Source organism: Artemia franciscana, chromosome 4 (genome assembly GCF_032884065.1).
Source record: "Artemia franciscana chromosome 4, ASM3288406v1, whole genome shotgun sequence".
In the NCBI taxonomy this organism is placed as follows: Eukaryota; Metazoa; Arthropoda; class Branchiopoda; order Anostraca; family Artemiidae; genus Artemia; species Artemia franciscana.
In genome coordinates, this window is record NC_088866.1 from 32,222,165 (window position 1) to 32,245,096 (window position 22,932).

Genomic DNA, 22,932 nt, shown 5'->3' on the forward strand with positions numbered 1-22,932 from the left:
GTGCTCTAATCACTCGGCTACAAAATCAGCTAGAACAAAAAATTCAAATGCAATCGTACCCTTGTGAGCGATATCTTATACTTTTTTGCGAACAGGGCTTTATGACTTTTGAAACTTTTCTTTACCTCAACTGTTACTTGCTTATTTGGAATAAGGAGTTCTTTTAATTTTAAATTTGATTGATTTTCTATCAAGCCAAAACTTTCAGGGGGTGTTAGGGGGATCAAGTGAACCTCAAGTTTAGCTTGAAGGAAGGGGACGGAGAGGATGGGGGCTTAAAAACTTTTTGGATCCACCTAAACTTTGTTGAACAACAAGATTCAACAGGATCTACAAATGATTTAAACTAAAATACGCTATGTGCTGATAGGTGATCAAAACATCTTATCTACAGCATCATTGGAACAGCTCTGGAGACCAAGTTAAACTGTTTAGGGAGTGTTGGAAGGGGGGCTGGGCATTCCCATCTTCACTTGGGGAAGGAGGCAGAGCGAAAGGTTCTAAAGATTTGATTTACCTTCTGTTTAAATTTTTTGGAAATATGAGACCCTGTAGGATTAGAATCTTTTCGCGATGAAGGATTAAATTTTTTTATTCAGAGTTCATTATAATATTTTGTTCTTTGTAGGTAACAGCTGGAATGCTGTTCATTCTTGTTTTGTGCTCACTGTTTTATGATATACCAAAATCAGAAGAATCAAAACCAATTTTCAATAGAGAAGTTTGGAAAAATAGAAGATACATAATTTGGGTTATTGGAATACCCATTTCTATGCTTGGCTACTTTGTCCCCTACACCCACCTGGTAAGAAAAATTGGCTTTATTTTTCATTGATAGCCTTAGGCAATCACTAAAACCCTAATGGTCCGTCCAAACGCATGGGAAAAGCAGTGGAAATGTCAATCGGTACAAGGGGGAAAATGTTCAAACGATTGGTACAAAATTGTCCCTAAAAATCAAAGATATCATACACTTGCAGAAGTCAAGTCTCTAATTCAACTGTATTTCTTACCAAATATTTTTCTCTTTCCTTTTAGTTGTATACAAAGCATTACATCAAATCTGTGGGCTTAATAGTTGATATGCTTTCCACTTTTTTAAAATGCTTGATCATTTTTGCTCGACGATACACAAAAAACCGATCAGTGCTTTAGGGAAATTAAATAAAAAAAAACAATTTTTTTAGCTGAAAGTAAGGAGCGACATTAAAACTTAAAACGAACAGAAATTACTCCGTATATGAAATGAGTTGTTCCCTCCGCAATCCCTCGCTCTTTACGCTAAAGCTTTAAATTTTTTTAAAAAGTAGAATTGTGGCAGAGACAAACTTTAGCGTAAAGAGCGAGGGATTGCGGAGGGGACAACTCATTTCATATACGGAGTAATTTCTGTTCGTTTTAAGTTTTAATGTCGCTCCTTACTTTCAGCTAAAAAAATTGTTTTTTTTTTATTTAATTTCTGAACGTTTTTGAATTAATGCATGTTTGGTTAAGGCTCTCCGCACATAAATTATTAAAATGAAATTTGTATATTAATTCTTTTTTTGGCTAAATGGCTTTCTCTTAGTTTTGATCAGACGATTTTAAGAAATAATGGGTGGAGAAGGAGGCCTAGTTGCCCTCCAATTTTTTTTTCGGTTACTTAAAAAGGCAACTAGAACTTTTAATTTTTAACGAACGTTTTTATTAGTAAAAAATATACGTAACTTAAGAATTAACTTACGTAACAAACTTTCATAAGCTTATATTTTTATTATGTATACGAGGGGGTTTGTACCCTCGTTAATACCTCGCTCTTTTCACTAAATCGTAAGTTTTGTCCCAATTCTTTAAGAATAACCCCTGAATCAGAAAGGTCATAGAATAAATAGTTGAAATTACTAAAAATACTTTAGCATAAAGAGCAAGGTATTTATCTCCTCCTAAATACCTCGCTCTTTATGCTAAAGTATTTTTAGAACCCCTCATATGCGTAATAATCTCTGTTCGTTTTAAGTTTCAATGCTACTTCTTCCTTTCATTTGAAAAAACGTTTTCATGTTTATTTTTCATTGTTTTCTTATAGTAATGCTAGAGAATCCTGCGCCCTTGTCATTGAATTTTTCTTCCCCCATGACAGATTCCTCCAAAGAAAGATCCTCCAACATAGCCCCCTCTCCTCAGCCCCACCCCCAAACAAAATAAAATCCCCCTGGAAACGTCTGTCCACTTCCCAATAACCATTACTATATGTAAACAATGGTCAAAGTTTTTAACTTGCAGCCCCTCCCCCAGGGATTGTGGGGGAGTGAGTCATCCCCAAAGACATAGTTATTATGGTTTTCGACTATGCTGAACAAAATGGCTATCTCAAAATTTTAATCCGTTGACTTTGGGAAAAAATGAGAGTGGGAGGGGGCCTAGATGCCCTCCAATTTTTTTGGTCACTTAAAAAGGGCACTAGAACTTTTCATTTCCGTTAGAATGAGCCCTCTTGCGACATTATAGGACCACTTGGTCGATACGATGACCCATGGGGAAAAGAAAAAAAAAAAACAAACAAACAAATAAACTCGCACCCGTGATTTGTCTTCTGGCAAAAAATACAAAATTCCACATTTTTGTAGATAGGAGCTTGAAACTTCTACAGTATGGTTCTCTGATACGCTGAATCTGATGGTGTCATTTTTGTTAAGATCCTACGACTTTTAGGGGGTGTTTCCCCCTATTTTCCTAAATAAGGCAAATTTTCTCAGGCTCGTAACTTTTGATCGGTAAGACTAAACTTGATAAAACTTATATATTTAAAATCAGCATTAAAATGCGATTCTTTTGATGTAGCTATTGATATCAAAATTCAATTTTTTAGAGTTTTGGTTACTATTGAGCCGGGTCGCTCCTTACTACAGTTCGTTACCACGAACTGTTTGACTAGAGGAATATCCCAGCCCCGAAACCAATCCGTACTATGGGGAAAACCAATCGATTATCCCGTGATACCGATCGGGTTTTGAGAGTTCCCCATGCGTCTAAAAGGACTGAAATAGGAAATAAAATCCGCGAAAAAATCGCTAAATAGGAAGAAAAAAAAACAAGACAAATAGAAAAAGAAGAGGAAAACTCAGCAAATTCGCAAAAGCATTTGTCGCAGCAAAGTTATAAAATCATTCATTTGATGAAACGCCTAAGCTTTCAAACAGTTCGTGGTAACAATCTGTAAGTAAGGAGTGATGCGGCTTAATAATAAACGAAAATCTAAGGAACAGAGTCTTGCCAACAATAGATACACCAAAAGAATCGAATTTTTATATTTATTCAAAATATGTGAGGCTGGAAAAATGCCCAATTTTCGGAAAAAGGGGAAAATATCTCCAAAACAACAATTGATCTTAATGAAAATGACACCATCAGATTCAGCATACCATAGAACCCTAATGTAGAGGTTTCAAGCACCTATGCACAAAAATGTGAATTTTGCATTTCTTTTTGCCGGAATAAAGATCACACAAGCGTCCAAGGGTGATCGTATCGAACCAGTGATCGTAAAGTATTAGGAGAGGCTTGTTTGATCGGAAATCAAAACTCCTAGTGCCCTTTTTAAGTGATCAAAAATATTGGAGGGTAGCTAGCCCACCTCCCACGCTCATTTTTCTCCAAAGTCATCCAATCAAAATTTTGAGATAGCCATCTTTTTAGCATAGACCCAGAATCTAGTAAATATGTCTTTGAGAATGAATGGACCCCCCACATTCCCCAGGGGAAGGGCTGCAAGATATGAACTTTGCCCATTGTTTGCATACAGTATGGATTATTGGGAAGTATACAGACGTTTTTTCAGGGGTGGGGGGGTTCTGATGGAGGGGAGGATACGTCGAAGAATCTTTCCAAGAAGAAACTTTACGTGGGAGAAGGGAAATTTCCATAGAGGGGTGCTGGATTTTCCAGCATTATTTAAAAACGCTCAGAAATTAAATTTAGTAAATAAGTTTTTCCAACTGAAAGTAAAGACCAACGTCAAAACTCAAAACGAACTGAAATTAATAAGCATATGAGGAGAGTTGCCCTCTCCTCAATACCTCGCTCCTTACGCTAAAGTTTCTTAGAACTTTTAAAAGAGTTTATTATTCTAATAAACTGTCTTTGTGATAAAGGAATCATTCTTAAATAACTGAAACAAAAAATCTACCTTTGGCGTAAAGAGCGAGGGATTGAGGAGAGGACACCCCCCTCATATACATAATATTTTTTTTTTTTTTTTAAGTTTTAGTGTTGGTCCTTATTTTCAATTGAAAAAACTTGGATAGTGGATGGTTTAATAAATAAATAGTGTGACTCCAAATGTAAATGTATCTTGAAGGATGAGTCAAATATTAATAAATTGTATACATTTGAAATCACTATAAAATATAAATCTTTTGACGTAGATGAGGTTAAATTAGACCTAGTTTGGACCGTAGATGCATTGCTGAAAGTTTTATTTTTTAAGAAGAAAAAACTAATTTATTAGGGAAAAAAACAAAGGAACAAAATAAATGAAACATTAGCCATACAATAATTTCCTTCATAAATGAACGAGGAGACAAAGAAAACTTTGAAAAGGAAACTGTTAGAATGAACAAACACATAGACGGCTACATAATAACTGCAATCATTCTAAGCCTAGCAAATACACAAAGTATTCACAAAAGAATATGAACAAACAATCAAAACATGGAAATTACCTTAAACCATACAAAAGGTGAAAGAAATATGATCTAGACGGCAGCTAATGACCATAGATTACATAACACATTTTCTTAACATTATTTGAAAAGTGTGAGAGACAACAACGCTTCGAACACTAAGCGTAACTATGGAACGGTTTTTGGGACCCTAAAAACGAAAAGAGAATTCCAATCGTGTTGGGGATGTACACCCAAGCTTTCACCATTCACCCAGCTGAATCGTTTTTCAAGATTTGGTTTTGGGATATATATATATATATATATATATATATATATATATATATATATATATATATATATATATATATATATATATATATATATATATATATACATATATATATATATATATATATATATATATATATATATATATATATATATATATATATATATATATATATATATATATATATGAGCAATTGACAGACTTTGCGATGTCACTGAAAATAGAGAAAAAAAAAACAGAAAAAAGATATAAGAACAAGAAGAAAGGAGTGTAAGAGATAGGAGAGAGGGGAAAACTAGAAAGAGAGGGGAAAGGGGAAAAACTAGAAAGAGCAAAAGTGCAATCATTACGCAGAATGCTTACCCTTCACAAACACATACCTAACAAGTGCTTGGTAATATGCTTTCGTTTAGGTTAAAGAGGTTTGAATTGTTTTTAGTAATGTTAACCACTTGTATATTATTTTTGTTCTTCTAACGAATAATTTTTACTTGCCTTTTGCTTGCCATGTTTATATGGCTGAGAAATTTCAAGCACAAAAATGATTCAGATAAGATTTCATAGTCACGAGGTCTGAAAACAGCTCTTGTTATAGCTTCTTCAAGCTAATCAATTATCTAATACAAATCTTGTTTAGGTTGCTTTTTCGAGACAGATCGCCCCAGATAGTGATGCTAAGTTGTTGATGACCTGTATTGGCTTTATGTCTGGAATTGGTCGTCTTATATTTGGAAAAATGGCTGACCATCCAAAAGTTAATCGACTGCTTCTTCAACAGGTAATGTATTATATTCAATTTTGTAGATACTTAGGGGCTGTTTCATCTTCCAACTATTTCTACTATAATTAACAATGATTGTTCATTGTTAATCACAAGCAGTTATTCTGGCTTTTGTACTATTTTGGTTAAGCTCACTTACAACAGTCAACTACAGCTTATCATGAAAAAGAAGCATAGTAAATAATAGTAACTTCTCTTATATGCACAGAAATATCAACTTACGATTTCCCAGTATTGAAGGAGTTATGCTTGTTTTCGCTTCTAATCTTGTGAGTTGAATCAAAATCAGTTGAGTTAAAGTTAAAAGCTACCATAAGCAGGGGCGGATACAGAATTTATATTTAAGGGGGGAGGGTCACAAACGAAATCTAACCTCCCTAATTAGTATCGTTTTTCTCCTTCACCCCTGTTTAACTTTCGATCATTGGGGCGCAGGGAGAGGGGGTACTTCTAAAAAGCAAAAAAAATTCCAACTAACAACTTTATTAATGCTCTGTGGGTAATGTAAAGTTACCACCTTCATCGTTAGGGACTTTCTCCACTAAATCCCATTGTTGGATATTAAAAAGTGCAATGTTTAAAATTAATACAACAATGCAGCATGATTAATTTCTACCTAACCCTCTTGGGCCAGAGTTTATCATTTTATTAATATCGTTTGTTCAACGATAAATTTATAACAAAAACAACTTTAACGTAGTCTCCCGCGGAAGGCTCTATGGCCAGAAAGGAGCAGAGAAAAATTAATAAAAGAAACATAAAAAAAAAAATCAAAATAAAAACACGAAAAAACAATCTTCTATCTCAAAAAGATCCAAAATCTCAAGCTTTTCCAACCAACAACCCAAAAAACTTTTACAACTTATTTTCAAGAGATATCCAAACCCAATCCAGCTGGATCGACTAAAGGGGAAACCAAAAAAAAAACATATAAAAAAGGAAAAAAAATACTAACAAGAAATATTGGAAGAGAATCAATGAGTTTTAACATTTCTTACTTTTAGCTACTAGTTTTTGTTGATTTCCTACAAACATCTTCAGATATAGGCTTCACAAACTGAATAAACTCAGCTTAATCATTTTTAGGTTAAAACCAAATTAACTTTCCCAAAAATAACAAAATTTTGCCAAAACCAATTTCGAGCTGCGTACACAAGCTGCAAAACTCAAAAAAAAAAAAAAAAATCTCAGCCAGTACTTTTTTAATTTCCAGTCCAATTAAAGCGATTCTGAGAATTGATGGATAACATCAGAGCTAGTACAGCCTGTATCTTCAGGTAAACCCACCTTAACTAAATTTATGCCTAAATCGATTTAACTTTGCCAGAAGTAGCAAAATTTTGCCAAGACCTGTTTCGAGCTGCGTAAATAAACTGCAAAAACAAAAGAAATTCGAAGCCTTTTTTTCCTGTCCAATTAAAGTGTTGCTGAGAATCGATTGCTAGCATTCTAGCTAGTGCAGCCAATATCTTATATAGGCTACGCAAACTGATTAAACTCAGCTTAACTACTTTTAGGCTTAAGCCGATTTAATCTTGATAAAAGTAGCAAAGTTTTGCCAAAACCAGTTCTGAGCTGCGTATACAAGCTACAAAAAAATCCCAGGCCTATTGTTTAATTTCCTCTCCAATTAAAGCGTTTCTGAGACTGATCGCTAGCATCAGAGCTAGAGCAGCCTATATGTTCAGAGAGAGGTTACGCTAACTGAATAAACCCAGAACAACTACTTTTAGGCTTAAACCGATTCAACTTTAAACTGGCAAAATTTAAAATAAATCCCGAGCCTTTATTTAAATTTCTCACCCAATTAAAGCGTTTCTGAGAATTGATTGCTAGCAACTGTTGTCAACTAACACTTCTGTTTTCATGAGCTAACAAAATATTAAAAAATTATTAGCAGACATTCCGTCTTAGCAATTAGATGGTGGACAGAAGCCTGAAGTATTACTTAATATTATTCAAGGCTTTTTTGCTCCTTTTGTCTTTGCGAGTCCAGTATGTGTACTAGTTTTACAATATGTTCTTGTCTTTACTTGGTTGCAAGAACTCAAAATTGATATAAATTGCAGATTCAAAGGTGAATTACAGAAATTAGACCCCGGAAGTTTTTTTTTTCAAAACCACACACTCGAAGTCTTCAAAATTAAACTTAACCTTTATGGTCTAAGATAATCTATTATACTACATTAGTTTAATTTTCGGGATTTCTCTCTATAACTATATTGTCTAATCAATTTATGTTGAACATTGATTTGAAAGAACTTCATCTTTCTTATTCCGAAGCATAATGTTGTTGATGCAAAAAAAGACATATTTTATAACAGCTACGGTAATACTGTTCCTTAAGACAACGGTAATTCTGTTCTTTAAGTACACGAGACAAGCTTACAAGCCGCAAGCCGTCTATTTTAGAAGCAGCTCGTAAACTAGTTCAGTGCACTCGACCCGTCAGCTACTTGAAAACCATGCTAAGAAAAATTGAACTGTTGACGGCTTTACACACAACCACCGGCTTTTGAATGAGCCAGCTTGTAAACTAGCCACGTGCACTCATGCTATATTCACAAAAATGGCTAGCAGTAACTGTCTTGAAGATTCTATTGGTCTGAAGAAACGCCCACTAATTGGCTACTGAGCGAGTCTGAAATTTTGTGTGCACTCGACTGCTTCTTGACATACTCGTCGACTCCTGGCTTGTTAGCTTGTAAACTCAACCCTTGTATCTGAGGCGTTAAATGTCTCCAATACTTTTTTTTAAAGTCACTTGTTATTATTATGTTTTAATATAAGTGCAAGTTTGCCACTCAAACTAATTTATCGGTGCCTCCATAGTAGATAAACGCACCGTATTCGCCCAAAAAGATACGACTAGCCAAAATAGTTGTTATATTCACGCATAATCATACTCTCAACTTGTAATATACGCTGATTGTCAAATAAAAATTCAATGTGCCAGAATAAGTACGTATGATAGCCAATAAGACATGCATCGCTGCCCATAAAAAGTACCACAATTGGTACACTATTACAATGGGTGGCAACTCTGTCCATTTGCCAACAGACAACAAAAGGTTTCAGTAAATTATTTCTTTTAAAGAAATTCTTTTTAATTTGCAGATTGCGATGGTTTTCATGGGCCTTTCTATGATGTGCATGAGTTTTGCTGCATCATTCAGTTGGCTCATTGTGACTTCATTAAGTCTTGGTCTGTTTGATGGATGCTTTATTTGCTTGTTTGGAACATTAGCTTTTGATATTTGCGGGCCCCATGGGGCTACTCAAGGCATCGGGTTTCTGCTTGGACTAAAGGCAATACCTGTTATGATTGGACCTCCTATTGCCGGTAAGTCTTTTTCTTCTTCTTTTTCTTTCTTTTTCAGTTTTCTTTTTTTTAATCTTATATTCCATACTGTAAAGTTTGGGAAATGAACTTAAATGGAACAGTTTTGGTTTTGGTAAAAATTTTCAAATTAGGAGTTAAAAAATGTCCTTGTATAAACCAGAACATTTTTTAACCTCACTTTAGCAATTGTTCCCAAAAATTCATTTTTTGGCTATTTGAAACTACAAGGCAAATATCTATATACAAAATAGATGCTAAAATGAGAAAAAATTTATAGTTACAGCATAAATATATTATATAAGAAAATACCAGCTAAGTCTAAGAGCTTGGAGTATTTTTTTACAGGAAAGATTTGCAATTAAATGCACAAGAGAAACAGTAAGTTTCTTACTGTTCAATAAAGTAGAATTGAGAGAAAGAGTCAAACTTTAGCGTAAAGAGCAGGGCGTGGAGAAGGGAACAGTCCCTTTCATACACGGAGTAATTTCTGTTCGTTTAAAGTTTTAATGTCGCTCTTTAAAGTTTTAAAGTTTTAATAAAAAAAACTAGTTTTTTTTATTTAATCCATCATAGGTTGATCGCTTTGTACCATTAATATCTATCAAATATCCGAAATTCATTTCTTCGCTTATATTGGCCTTAAACGGTTATGTGATTTCAGAATCTTGTGCGATTTAAAATCACTATTCTTTAAAAATCTAGAATCTTAAATCGTCGCAGTTTTTTTAATTTTAGAAATTTTATATTTATTTGCTGGCTCTGTTCGCTCTATTTATCAGTTTGCGCAGCATTGCCAACTTGTATCAATAAATTAATCTATTATACTTTTGTATTGCAGGTCATATATACTCAGCACTTAACAACTCTTATGTAACAGCTTTTTTAGTGGCAGGAATCCCCTCACTTTTCGGTGCTGCAATCCTAACGTTTGCTCATATTAAAAAGGAACAGCAATTTGGTAAGTCCATAAGCTTCAGCTTTAGACTGGAAGTACATAAATGGGAGCTAATGCGATTAACTATAACCTCAAAGCAATGGCCAAGGTGCACTCGGTCAACTTCATTCCTTCTATTTTATCTTTATCTGGATTGTTTTCATTTTATCTTAAAAAGGATATTCGAGCACTTTGTGCAGCATGATTTGGGTATTAGATATTTTTACTTTTGTTTACCACTGAGGTATCTAAATAGAAAACTGTACAAATTTCAGTGATTCAGATATAACTGTAGCATAGCCTCACTACAAAAGGGGCTGTCCGATTCTGATATTCCGAATTTTTAGCTATTTTATGTCTTTTTTGACGGTTTTCAGCTAGTTCTGTCAGGTTTTTACCTTTTAGTTTCTTTTCGCTTTGTATTTCTCTAGTCTGTGTTTATTCGTATTTTATATGACTATCATTACTACTATAATATCAATAAGAGAATACTCGTATTCTCTTAGGGTTTTCAGATCCTTGCATCAATCCCGCTTTCTAGGGCTATAATGAGAGAAAGGTTGAGATGGCTTGGGCACGTTCTGCGGATGAAGGATGACAGATTGCCTAAGATCGTCCTTTTCGGCCAACCGTCAAAGACAAAACGGAAAGCAGGTCGTCCGCGGTTGGGGTGGGAAGATGTCATAAAGAAAGATTTAAGGGAAATGGGAACTTCCTGGGAGGGTGTAAAGAGGAAGACTTTGAATAGATTGGGACGAAGAAGGAGCGTGCGTAGCAGTGCTGGCAGCTTGTGCTGCGGTGAGTTGTTGGTAGTAGCATTAGTAACTGTGTTCCAAATATATATCTCTCTTATTATGATTGAATTTAGCCTACTCACAGATGGTTCGAATTATTTATAATTGTTATAATAAAACCGAAAGAAAAATTCCAGGACTAAAAAAATAAAATTTGCCTTTTCAAGGATATGACAAGATACCAATGAAAGTCGTATTAACGAAGTGAAAATCATATCTACCACGGTTACTTGGGGAATTTAAGCATGCATGGAATTTGACTCCCATACCGTTTGAGACAGGAGAGTCAAATAAATATTCTACGGCTTAATGTAGCTATTAGAAACCAGAATAAAATGACCGATGTTTCAATTTTGTCAATCAAAAATTGTTTAAAATCTATATGACTATCGTATTTAAAAAAAATGGTTCTGTTCGCTTTTTCAATGCTTGCACGTCGCAGAAGGGAACAGGATTATTTTCGGAGTAACGGGTTTTCTTCTTAACAAAATTTAATGGAAAGTGTACTTATGTTATTTAGAGTTCAAAGCGGCAGCGCCTTCCTTAATATCAAATATTTAGTCGACAAACTTACGTAATGAACTAAACTATTATTACCTTGAGTATAATTTCATTAAAATATATATTTAACCTTTTTTCTGTGTTTCAAAGATCAACCTAGAGATGCAAGTAAGTATCTAGTGGGCAGGATATTTTAAATGGATATAGAATGTAATCAATTGTAGCCTTTCTATATGATTACCTGATATGTTACATCAGGGGTACCAATTGAGGGGTGAAAACACCTGCCACCCTTACTACAGCTCCATTCCCTAGATATATGCCTTGCCCACGATTTTGAAAAATATATTTTTTGGTATTTTTATCAAAAAACCTTCTTTTTAGGTATTTTTGTTGATTAAAAAAAGGAAATTTTTCCACCCTAAATTTTAGAAAATACATTTTGTCCCCCCCCCCCTTTTTAAATTTTCCTTAAATATGTGTACATATATTGTGTATATATATATATATATATATATATATATATATATATATATATATATATATATATATATATATATATATATATATATATATATATATATATATATATATATATATATATATATATATACTAGCTGTTGGGGTGGCGCTTCGCGCCACCCCAACACCTAGTTGGTGGGGGCGCTTCGCGCCCCCCCAAGCCCCCCCGCGCGCGTAAGTCGTTACGCGCCATAATAGTTACGCGCCATTGTAGTTGTGTCCCTATGTCCCACCTGTGAATATAGATATATATATATATATATGGTTTTAACTACGTAAAACTTGCGAATATACAACATTCTTTGCTGTCCCATTGTCTTTGCATATAAATAGATTGTCAGGTTTACCGACTCTTGAACATGCAACATATAATGGTCCATGGGAAAACAATCTGTATTCAGATCTATACCTCATGATTCTAATGATTGCCCTTGAGCTTTGTTGATGGTGATTGCTAATCGACCATTCCCTGTCCCGGTGTCCTGGTCGTCATTTACATCCCCCTGTTTCCCCCGGTGTCCCCGTTGTAGTTGTGTCCCTGTGTCCCGGTCGTCATTTATATTCCCTGTGTCCCGGGTCCCGGTCATCATTTGTATCCCGGTGTCCCGGTCTGTATATACATTCGTTTTTTAGTTTTGTTTTTCTCCTTTATTTTTTTCCTTTTTTTTTCTTTTTTAGCTTATTTAGATTTTTAGATTTTTTAGTTTTTTTTATTAGTTTTTAGTTTTTATTTCTTTTTAGTTTTTTTGTCCCGGTCGTCATTTATATCCCCCTGTTTCCCCCGGTGTCCCCGTTGTAGTTGTGTCCCTGTGTCCCGGTCGTTATTTATATTCCCTGTGTCCCGGTCGTCATTTGTATCCCGGTGTACCGGTCTGTATATACATTCGTTTTTTAGTTTTGTTTTTCTCCTTTATTTTTTTCCTTTTTTTTCTTTTTTAGTTTATTTAGATTTTTAGATTTTTTAGTTTTTTTATTAGTTTTTAGTTTTTTTTCTTTTTAGTTTTTTTGTAGTTTTTACCTTCTTTTTAGTTTTGTTAATTTTTTTTTTTACTTGTGTCCTGGTCGTCATTTATACTCCCTGTGTCCCGGTGCTTTGTTGATTGCTAATCGAACATTCCTTTTGTCCTGGTCGCTTTCTCTTTGAGTGTCGTCATTTATTTTTTTCTTTTTTAGTTCTTTTAGTTTTTACCTTTTTTAGTTTTTTTTTTAGTTTTTAGTTTTTTTAGTTTTTTACCTTTTTTTAGTTTTTTTAGTTTTTTTAGTTTTTTAGCTTTTTTATTTTTTTATTAGTTTTTAGTTTTTTTGTAGTTTTTGCCTTTTTTTAGTTTTTTTAGTTTTTTAGCTTTTTTATTAGTTTTTAGTTTTTTTTTGTAGTTTTTGCCTTTTTTTAGTTTTTTAGTTTTTTAGCTTTTTTATTTTTTTTATTAGTTTTTAGTTTTTTTTGTAGTTTTTGCCTTTTTTTAGTTTTTTCAGTTTTGACGTCACCTGATCCAGTTTTTTCAGGTGACGTCACCTGATCCACGATCCACAGATCCACAGACAACTTATTTTTATATATATAGATAGTTTTTTTTTTTTTACTTATGTCCTGGTCGTCATTTATACTCCCTGTGTCCCGGTGCTTTGTTGATTGCTAATCGAACATTCCTTTTGTCCTGGTCGCTTTCTCTTTGAGTGTCGTCATTTATTAGTTTTTTCCTTTTTTTTTAGTTTTTTATTGGTTTTTACCTTTATTTTAGCTTATTTTTCAGTTTTTTCCTTTTTTTTAGTTTTTTTTTATTTTTTATTTTTTTTAGTTTTTTACCTTTTTTTGTTTTTTTTAGTTTTTTTAGTTTTTTAGCTTTTTTACTTTTTTTATTAGTTTTTAGTTTTTTTTTGTAGTTTTTGCCTTTTTTTAGTTTTTTCAGTTTTTTTTTTTAGTTTTTTTTGTAGTTTTTGCCTTTTTTTAGTTTTTTTAGTTTTTTAGCTTTTTTATTTTTTTTATTAGTTTTTAGTTTTTTTGTAGTTTTTGCCTTTTTTAGTTTTTTCAGTTTTGACGTCACCTGATCCAGTTTTTTCAGGTGACGTCACCTGACCCATCCATCCATCCATCCACAGACAGACAACTTATTTTTATATATATAGATATATATATATATATATATATACGCAATATATTTGACAAAAAATCTTGTAACCTATTTAAAGGGGTACATCTATGAAAGATGGGTATCCTTGCTGAAAGAAAGGCTAGTAGTCAAGCAACATTTGTATTTCAGAGCGTTATGCTCCTTTCTAGGCTAAAAAGTGCCCAATAATGTCGATATGAAAAGGCCTTTGGAAAACTATAGCCTAAATATATTTGAAGTTTAGATCTATTGAAGGCATCTAGCAAATGAACTTTCCACTCATAAGAGCTCTTTTTTTATTTCAGATCTTGAACAACCAAAATCATGGAACATTGGAATTCCAAGTCTTGGGACAATAGATGACGTGAAAAAACCATCCTCCGAGTTTCCAGTTATTCTAAAATCAGTCGTAAGGACTGCAAGTACTGTGCCTAGGAGCCTTGTTCGGACCTTAAGTAATCCATTTCCAAAGATCCATGATTCGTGAACGCAAAACTCAAAAGTAAAGTTGATGATATTAATCAGTACAGCCACCTATTCTGTGATTGTTGAAAGTATTACTGAAGTCTTACAAAATATTACGCTTGACAAATGAGGGTATACCTACAAATACGAAACTCCTGTCTTGCAATATAAACACAATTGGCACATTCCTTGGTTCTATTTCTGCTGTTCTAACAGACAAATTTTAGGACAAATTTTCCTAATAATTGTGTTTCTGCGACCTAACAGAATTGTTATTGGTATTTGGTTTTTATTTGGAACAATTTTGGAGGAAAATATTGATGAATTTTGAGCTTGAAGTTTAAGAATTTGTAGATGAAAAACAAACTGGTTAATTTCTTCATTTAAAAAATAAATAAGGAAGTCTTTGTATTTTACCATTTTGAATTACATTTTTGTACTTTTTTCAAATTTTAAGCAGTTGTTTTAATTTTTTTACACTTTAAGGTCCATACTTTAAGTATTCTACTATATTAACATATTTCCACAAATTTTTAATAAATACTTCTTTGTTAGGAGTTGACCCTTTAATACAAGGAGTAATAGTAAGAGTTGGAACAATACGAAAGAAAGCTCAATTGTTAAAGCATGATAGCAGCAACCAACAAGGCGTTCATGACACTCATGAGATAGAAAAATTACGCTAGTGAAGAAATTATATTGCTTGCAAAGGTTGTGAAGCTAAATAAATTAGTGTTGATATTGAGTTTGAGTGTCAATTAGACATTTGGTATAAATATCTGATAACATCAATATCTATCAATTGATTTCAATATTTATTGATAATGTCAATTAGATATTGATAATGATTGTTGATTTTGAGACAAATTAGCTGATAGTGCTGGCTTTCGTGCCCATTTCTTACCCTTTCAATTGTCTACCTCTGCAGTACAAGTGTGACTTCGACATCAAGGAGAAACACCAGCCACCATAAATATTGGCTTTTTGGAGTGACTATGTTGTGTTTCAGGCATAACCGTTTTGTTCCAGAAGAAGGATAACAATAAATCTAGAAAATTACAGCCTGTAGGTGCATAATATGGCTTAATTTTAGCATATTGTATATCAAATTATGCAAGACTTATAATGTTACACAAACTAGAGGCATATTTTCTCTTCCTCTTTTGTCTTATCCTCTCTGCCCCCTATATTCTAAATATGTCTTTTCTAGTAGAATTATGAGCTAGAGATCCCTTACAGGAATCTTAGCAAATTTCTCAATAAAGTTTGCAACCGAGAATGAGATATATCCTCTTGCTTGAGAACAATGAAATCTTGTGACCAAAATCAAAGTCTCTTATCCCTTGTCATCTATAACCTAAATCTACACCTTCAATTAGAATCATTCAACAGTGATTCATTAAGAAATCTTTGTAACTCTCTTGAAAAATATGATAACAATAATAAAATATACCCTCACTTGGGTACAGCAGCATCACTGTGGCCACAGTTATAGGGAGTTTCTAAACTATTCATGATCTATGATTGTTGCACTTTGACCTGGAATGATCTTCCTGAGGAAGTCATACTAGGAGTTTCTCTATTGACTATTCCAAAAGAAGATTCAGTGGTCATCTAAAAAATCAGTAGACAAAAGAGTAGTGACAAATTAGATATCTAATTATACCTGGCACCACGAATTAGGAATTAAAAAGAAATCTACTCTGTTTCTAAGGTTAATTTAATGGGTCTCTGTGTACTGTTGTCATTTAGAGATGTGCACTGGCTTCATAAGATGTAGAAGAGATTGTCAACAACCTCAATAAAACATTTCAGCATTTATGGCTCAAACCAGATATAATTGTGAGCAGCACAAGCCAAAATTAAGTGTATTATTCAGCATCAAAACTGTATACAAAACGGGAAAATACAAAAGTTGTCCATATTTATTTCTCAAATACTAGACCGTAATACAAAATGGAAAAATACAACAGGCTTCAATATTTATTTCTTAAATGAAAAAAATTGGAAGTTTATTTTTCATCAACAAATTTTCCATTTTAAGCATAAAATCCATCAATAATTTCCTCCAAAATTGTCCATATAAAAATAAATACTACTAACAATTCTTCCTGGATGAACAGATTATAATAAAGTTTATTTTCTGTGGACAGCACTTATATAAGTTGTGAATGGCTAACTGCGTGAAATTATGACCTTTGAAACTAGGATATTATACTTTTCAATGGGATTTGAAGCATTTTATATGCAAATTCTAAATTGTATAAAACAATAAAAGAACTAAATAATATCACTTACCCAACAAAAAAGAGCTGCAAAGATGCATTGGTATCAATAGTTTGTCTCATTTGACTTAAATCTCTTTCAATAATCTGATACTAGTGGTTAATTATGACCATTGCAATGGAAATAAACACAAAAACATATGAATGTCATTCCTTCTTTTGATGAAAATTACATGTTGATACAACATACATGTTGATTTTTGTTGCTTAATCAAGATCACACCCTTTGACAAGAAAGTTTAACCCATTTTCTTAAAATTGTGCAAATATTAATTCACTAATAACTTATGATGAGGTACTTTAAAACTAGTTACCCTTTCCATTGACAACAGTGGCTCTTCAGTTACAGTTTGGAACTATGACCCTGTTTGAACCAAGGCTGTCTTAAATAAAAGGGAGGCTACCACTCTCTTCTTCAATCCCCATTTTTCACATTCAAATGTAATATCCATATAGTAATGGGTAGGAATGAAAATGACCCCTAATATAGGGCATTCTGTAAATTATTTTTTTCAGGGGGGGGGCTGAAATACCAAAACTAATATTAAGGAATCTGGTTCAATCCCACTTCCTAGATCTATAATGAAAGAAAATTTGAAATGGCTAGGACATGTTCTGTAGATAAAGGATGACAGATTGCCAAAAATAATCCTTGTTGTCCTGCCATCTAGGAACAAACAAACAGTAAGTCATCCCTGAACGGGGTGGAAGGATATTGTTAGTAATGTGTCAAGGAAATAGGAATATCTTTGGCGAATTTAAAGATTAAAGGTTTAAATAGATTGAGATGGGGGAGGAGTGTCCATAGAAGTGTTGGCCTCCAGTGCCTTGGTGCTGTAGTGAGTTCTTAGTAGTAGAAGTAGTATTTTAAAATTTTCTTGGGGATTTTGTCAAACAGACATTTGCTATTGGGATATCCTCCATAGATGCTGAGAGGAGCAGGGGGCAGTGGTTCAATACCCCCCCCCCTGAGAAACAAGAAGATACTAAAAGTATATCTGTAAAATAGTAAATATCCCCTTTTGCACCATGGTAAAAGTGAATATAATGGAAGCACTTACCCCCTGAGGAAATTTCCTTGGGATGTTTGTGATTCCCCCAATGTCTATCCCTTTTGTGCAGGTATGCATATTTGACACTTAAATATTTCTACAGCATACGAATATTCAATATTTCTAAAATATTCACTCAAAGCTAAGAAACTTGGGCAGAAAAAAAAAACTTTCAATACTTCCTGTAACAGCCACCCCCCCCCCCCTGCCTAAACAAAAGTCTGTCAGCCCTCTTCCTTAATATTTGATGCGTAATTATACACACTTTACATATATGTATCTTAGGGAACGAATATGCCACCACATAATAGTATAACCTCTATAATGGGAAAGTACTGTATATTTGTATAGTTTTGGAGAAATATGAACCAACTAAAAATCTCGGAATTTTCACTCAATAGCATTTTTGCCATCTACGAGTTGTGGTGCAATTCCTGTTTTGTGCTGCAAAATGGTTAAAAACGCCACTTTGCTGTGGCACAATAATTTTTGCTACTGAAAAGAACACACAAATTTAATTTTACATCCAAATGAGTTTTTTCCCCAGCAGTCTAGGACAATTTGTTTGACACAATCACCCTTGGCGAAGAAACAAAAAACATGCACCTATGATCATCCACTTCAAAAAATATGCAAAATCTTGTATTCTTGTAGATAGAGGCTTCAAACTTATGCAATAGGGTCCAATGGAATTTTCAATTTAATAGTCAATTTTTATCAAGACTACCTTACTTTTTCGGATCGTTTTCCCCCTTTTCTGAAAATAAAACAACTTTTCTTGGGCTCCTAAGTTTTTGCTGGGTAATCTCAAAGTTAATGATTTTTGAGATTTCAAATCACCATAGATGTTCAAGTAATTTGCTGTCTATTACTTTGCTGATTATTCTTATCAAAGCTCTTTTTGGGATTTTCAGCTACCATTAGCATAGGCTACTCCTTACTTACAGTTTGGTATCACAAAGTGTCAATATTTGTGATGTTACTGAACTTTTATGATCTCTTGTCAAATCCCATGGATAATTTTATTTTGAAATATATTTAAATATTCATACTATATTCTGTATTTTTATAAATACGTTCTTATAATACCATATAGTTTTTATCAGATTTCCCACTTTACTTGTTGTGCATGTTTTTGTCTCTTTAACATGTTTTTACCTATTTTTGCCTTAAATATATATGCTCTGCTTCAATCTTGTAATATGAAATATCATTAGGGTACCTTGTGGGATACCAGTGCTGTTTTCAGGAGTAGTATTAATTGGGGGAGAGGGTCAAGGGACATTTGACCCCTAGGCTCATCCTCTACATTTGAAAAATACCTATTTGGGGGGATGTTTTCTGTTAAAAAATGTCTTTTTCTTTGGTATTTTCATCGACAAAACTAAAAAAGAACAACAAATGTACCCATCCTAGATCTAGAAATACTTTTTACCCTCCTTAAATTTTTGCTAATTGACAAAACTGGTGATTTGATGATTTTGGTGATAAGGCATTAAGTTTACATAGGAATTACTATAATAAACAATTATAATATTAACAATGATAAAACAGCAATATACCAATAATAATATAGTAACAACTTATTTTTAAGCCAGACAATACAAGAATTATGACACTTGTGAAATAATTGAGGGAAAAAGAATGTTTTAATTAATAAAACAAATAAATTGAATTTTGATGTGGCAAGAATCAAGAGAACACTGAAATCAACAATTTTTTGTCCAGTGTGGTCAACTTTGTTATTATATCTAGGATATTAAACATGGCACTTTTGAAATAATTGAGATAAAAAAATGTTTTAATTAATTGAACAAACAAATTGTATTTTGTTGTGGCAAAAATCAAGAGAAAGCTGAAACCAACAATTTTCTGTGCAGCATGGTCAACTTTGTTGTTTGCTAGGAATAATTTTAGAATACCAAGCTTAATTTTCTTTTGAACATCACAAAGATTTCACTTTCAGAGGTTATAGATGAGATTTTTGTAAAGAAATACAAGTTTAGTTAATTGAACTCTTCACTCAAAAATGGTATTCCAAAAATCTATGTGGCATTTTGTTTTATCATGCCTGTACTTGTCAAATAGAAATAATGACCACCAAGTATGGGTTCCTATAGCTTTGTTTGCCTAACAAAAAATGGCTTGGCATTAGGCTACTTGGTGTGTAAATAATTTTGAAACATGTGTGTATTTTCACATAGCATGTGCATGTATGTATTCAATTCCTGACAATCTCCCTGAGTGATAAAAAGAAGAAATGGCTTTTAGAAAGAAACTAAAGATTTTAAACACCATAAGAGCTAAATATGGGATACATGTAGCATCAACAAAAGATATGTCCCAGTTTATCCAATTTGACTTCTGTTTTCTTAGCATAAAGGTTTTAGCAATTGATAATACCATTGTTAACTTTTGTTCATTGCCAATGACATTTTTTTTTTTTTACTGATTTTCCCTGCCACCAAAAATTAAAAATTTTAGATCATCTATAAAATTCATGGGTACTAGTGTTTTCCAGCTACTGCCCTGTCTTTGGATACAAGAAAACATAACTCATGTAGCAAAGGATCAACCTCAGTTTTCCATTAAGTGATAAGACATTTGTTTATTCATATGTGGCCTATGCTGCCTGAATATTTTGGTAAAATTCTAGTTAATTGACTTCTTGCTATCTCAGAAAAGATTTATGTTAAAAAGATGAAACTTTCAGGGATGAATCTACAGACTAAAGTGTGTCCTGGGAAGGTATTTTGAAGCAACTACCTCTACTCCTTCTCTCTCTAGAGGGCCCTGACCTTTGATGACCTTTAAAAATATGTGTGTTATAAAAGTAAAACCTTAAAAAATAAATCTTCTGCTTAATTGAAGTACAACAAAATTGTTTTCAGCTTCATAACTTTGTGTCAATTCCATTTTATAAGGTTTTAAAGATATGCAAATGCATTTCCTAAATTTTGTAAAAAAACATTGATATGGCTCAAAATTCTATTCAAATAACAGGAATTGCATTCTAAGAACTAAAAGCAGAGAAAAAGCAACTATTAACTGAAAATTAAGGTAAAATGTTGCTTTGTCAAAATTTCAAAAGGTTTCAGTCATGAAGACCTGTAATCATGTAGTCATGTAAACCTGTCATGTAGGCAAATTTCAAGGCCCTCTAGAGGGAGAAGAGGGAGTGGAGGTGGGTAATTTAAAATACCTTCCCAGGATATACCTTAGCCTGTAGACCCATCCCTGAAAGTTTAATTTTCCTAACCTAAACCCTTTCTGAGATAGCAAGAAGTCACTTAACTAGAATTTTACCAATATTTCTAATGACCTCTAAGAAAAGAGTAAGATTCTCATGCTGCTAACATATTAGCCTACACACAACATTCTTCACTAACATGCATAAATATGTAGCTGGTCAGACAAGTTTTATGCAACAACAAACATTTATTTATCCAAGCAAGTACAATAATTGGATTTTAGGGTAGCAATTAATAAATGAAGTGTTAAAAAAAAGTGATTTAAGTCAGTTTAACTTATCTGTTTGAGTGGTAAAAATAGGAATTTGGAATATTTGGTTTATAAAAAGTGTTTTTTTTTCTTACCAATCAATGGTACATTTTGTACTATATAAATTATTCAGCAGAATAGTAATCCAATAAGCCGGTATAAGGCAAGAGCTTGTGACTCCAAGTCCTAAGGTAATTTACAAACCCCATTCCTGAATTTTAAACTGCGCGCCGTTTCTTTAGAACTTTGAATCTTCTTCAAAAAAAAATAACCCAAAGTTGTAGTCAAGCATTCACAGAGAACGGAGCTAAGTGTCATTTTTTTTGCATGAAAGTAAGTTTCACGGAATATATTAGAACCTTGTTTTTTAATTCAGAAACCAGTTACGCCGTCATTGATTTTCTTGTAGATATTAGAGCATTGAGGATATCATGTTCTGGACCAAAGACCTGATCAAAAGTTTGAGAGCTCCAAATTTAATTCTTAAAATGGCACTGGAGACAGGTTTGGAAAAAAATGATCAGGACCGGCTCATACACGTCCAGACCTGTCCCCAGTACTTTATGTTAAATCAAAATATGTTCTCTATTTTTTAAGAAGCCTTTATAAAAGGAGTTTTTTGGTTTTAAGTCCTGTAAACTTGTCCTACTTGTCAACCCAGTCTCTTTTCTTTCACACATGGTTCGAACTTAAAAGCCAAAACGCGAAACACCCCCTGTTTCAGGCTAAATTATTTCAGCTGCAGAGCTGTACTTGTAGAAAAAAAAAGTTCAGAAGTGTATATGTAACATTCAAAATACCACGGTTAACACTCTGTGACAATGTCGCCGCCACCGCTAGAAGAATGTGTCTTCCAGACAGAGCCGCAACAATATCAGAAAAAGAGATTCCTAACATTGGAGCAAGAAATGAGATATTGCCTTCCCGCACGTTCTTTACAAATTAGCAAGACGCTGCTCTTGAATGCTACCTCTTAAAATCGTCGCAGATACACTTTGTCTTAACAAACGCCCAATTTCAAAAATTTGCCTGCGAATATGCCGTCAAGTTGAAGCTGACCATTCCTGAAACTTAAGAGAGGAATCACATAGTAGGTTGCAGCTGGATACAGAATTATGTGAAGCATCATCCAGCCCCATTACTGAGAAAGCTAGAAAACTGCTGTCTTGCAAAAAATTCAAGCTTTAACTGTTCAATTGTGACAAAGTTTCAAGACAACCTATCGCTTGTTTTTAAAAAATTCAAATTTACTGGAGAACATATATGGATCATAAGCTATACAGGTATTACGACTGTCGAGGGTAGCTCAAAAGTTATTGCTGGAACCGGTGTCAAACGTGTCGGACAGGCAGCATTAACTGAGTGAGGCGAACTTATGTCTGTCTGTTGTTTTATTAACGTCATCGGTGGAACAGTCTCACCCGTGTTTGTCATCCTGCGAAAAATATACAAGCCACACTTCCTCTTTGGAGCTCCCCTGTTGACAGTTTGGGTCTAGCCCATACAAGAGGACGGTTGCCAGTTAGCACTTCCATGGAGACTATCAAGCATTTCAAAATCATGCAAGGTACACTAAGGTAGACCCTGTACTACTGCTACTAGATAATCATGAAAGCCACGTTTGCCTGAGCTTATTATGTTTGCAAGGGAGAGTGGTATTGTTATACTTTCATTCCCCCTCACTGCAGCCATCGACTCGAGCCACTAGCCGTTG

General features: G+C 33.6%; 1 protein-coding gene across 1 annotated transcript in view; it reads left to right on the forward strand.

Annotated features, from left to right (window-relative positions):
* The window catches only part of LOC136026302 (monocarboxylate transporter 10-like), a 30,665-nt gene extending 11,757 nt beyond the window's left edge, over positions 1–18,908 (forward strand). Inside the window, exons 4-8 of the mRNA XM_065702717.1 lie at positions 629–805; positions 5,570–5,710; positions 8,831–9,056; positions 9,895–10,014; positions 14,221–18,908. Of these exons, the coding sequence (XP_065558789.1) occupies positions 629–805; positions 5,570–5,710; positions 8,831–9,056; positions 9,895–10,014; positions 14,221–14,402 (846 nt within the window). The 3' untranslated portion in view covers positions 14,403–18,908. The remainder of the gene's footprint in view (positions 1–628; positions 806–5,569; positions 5,711–8,830; positions 9,057–9,894; positions 10,015–14,220) is intronic.
* Positions 18,909–22,932: the final 4,024 nt, after the last annotated feature.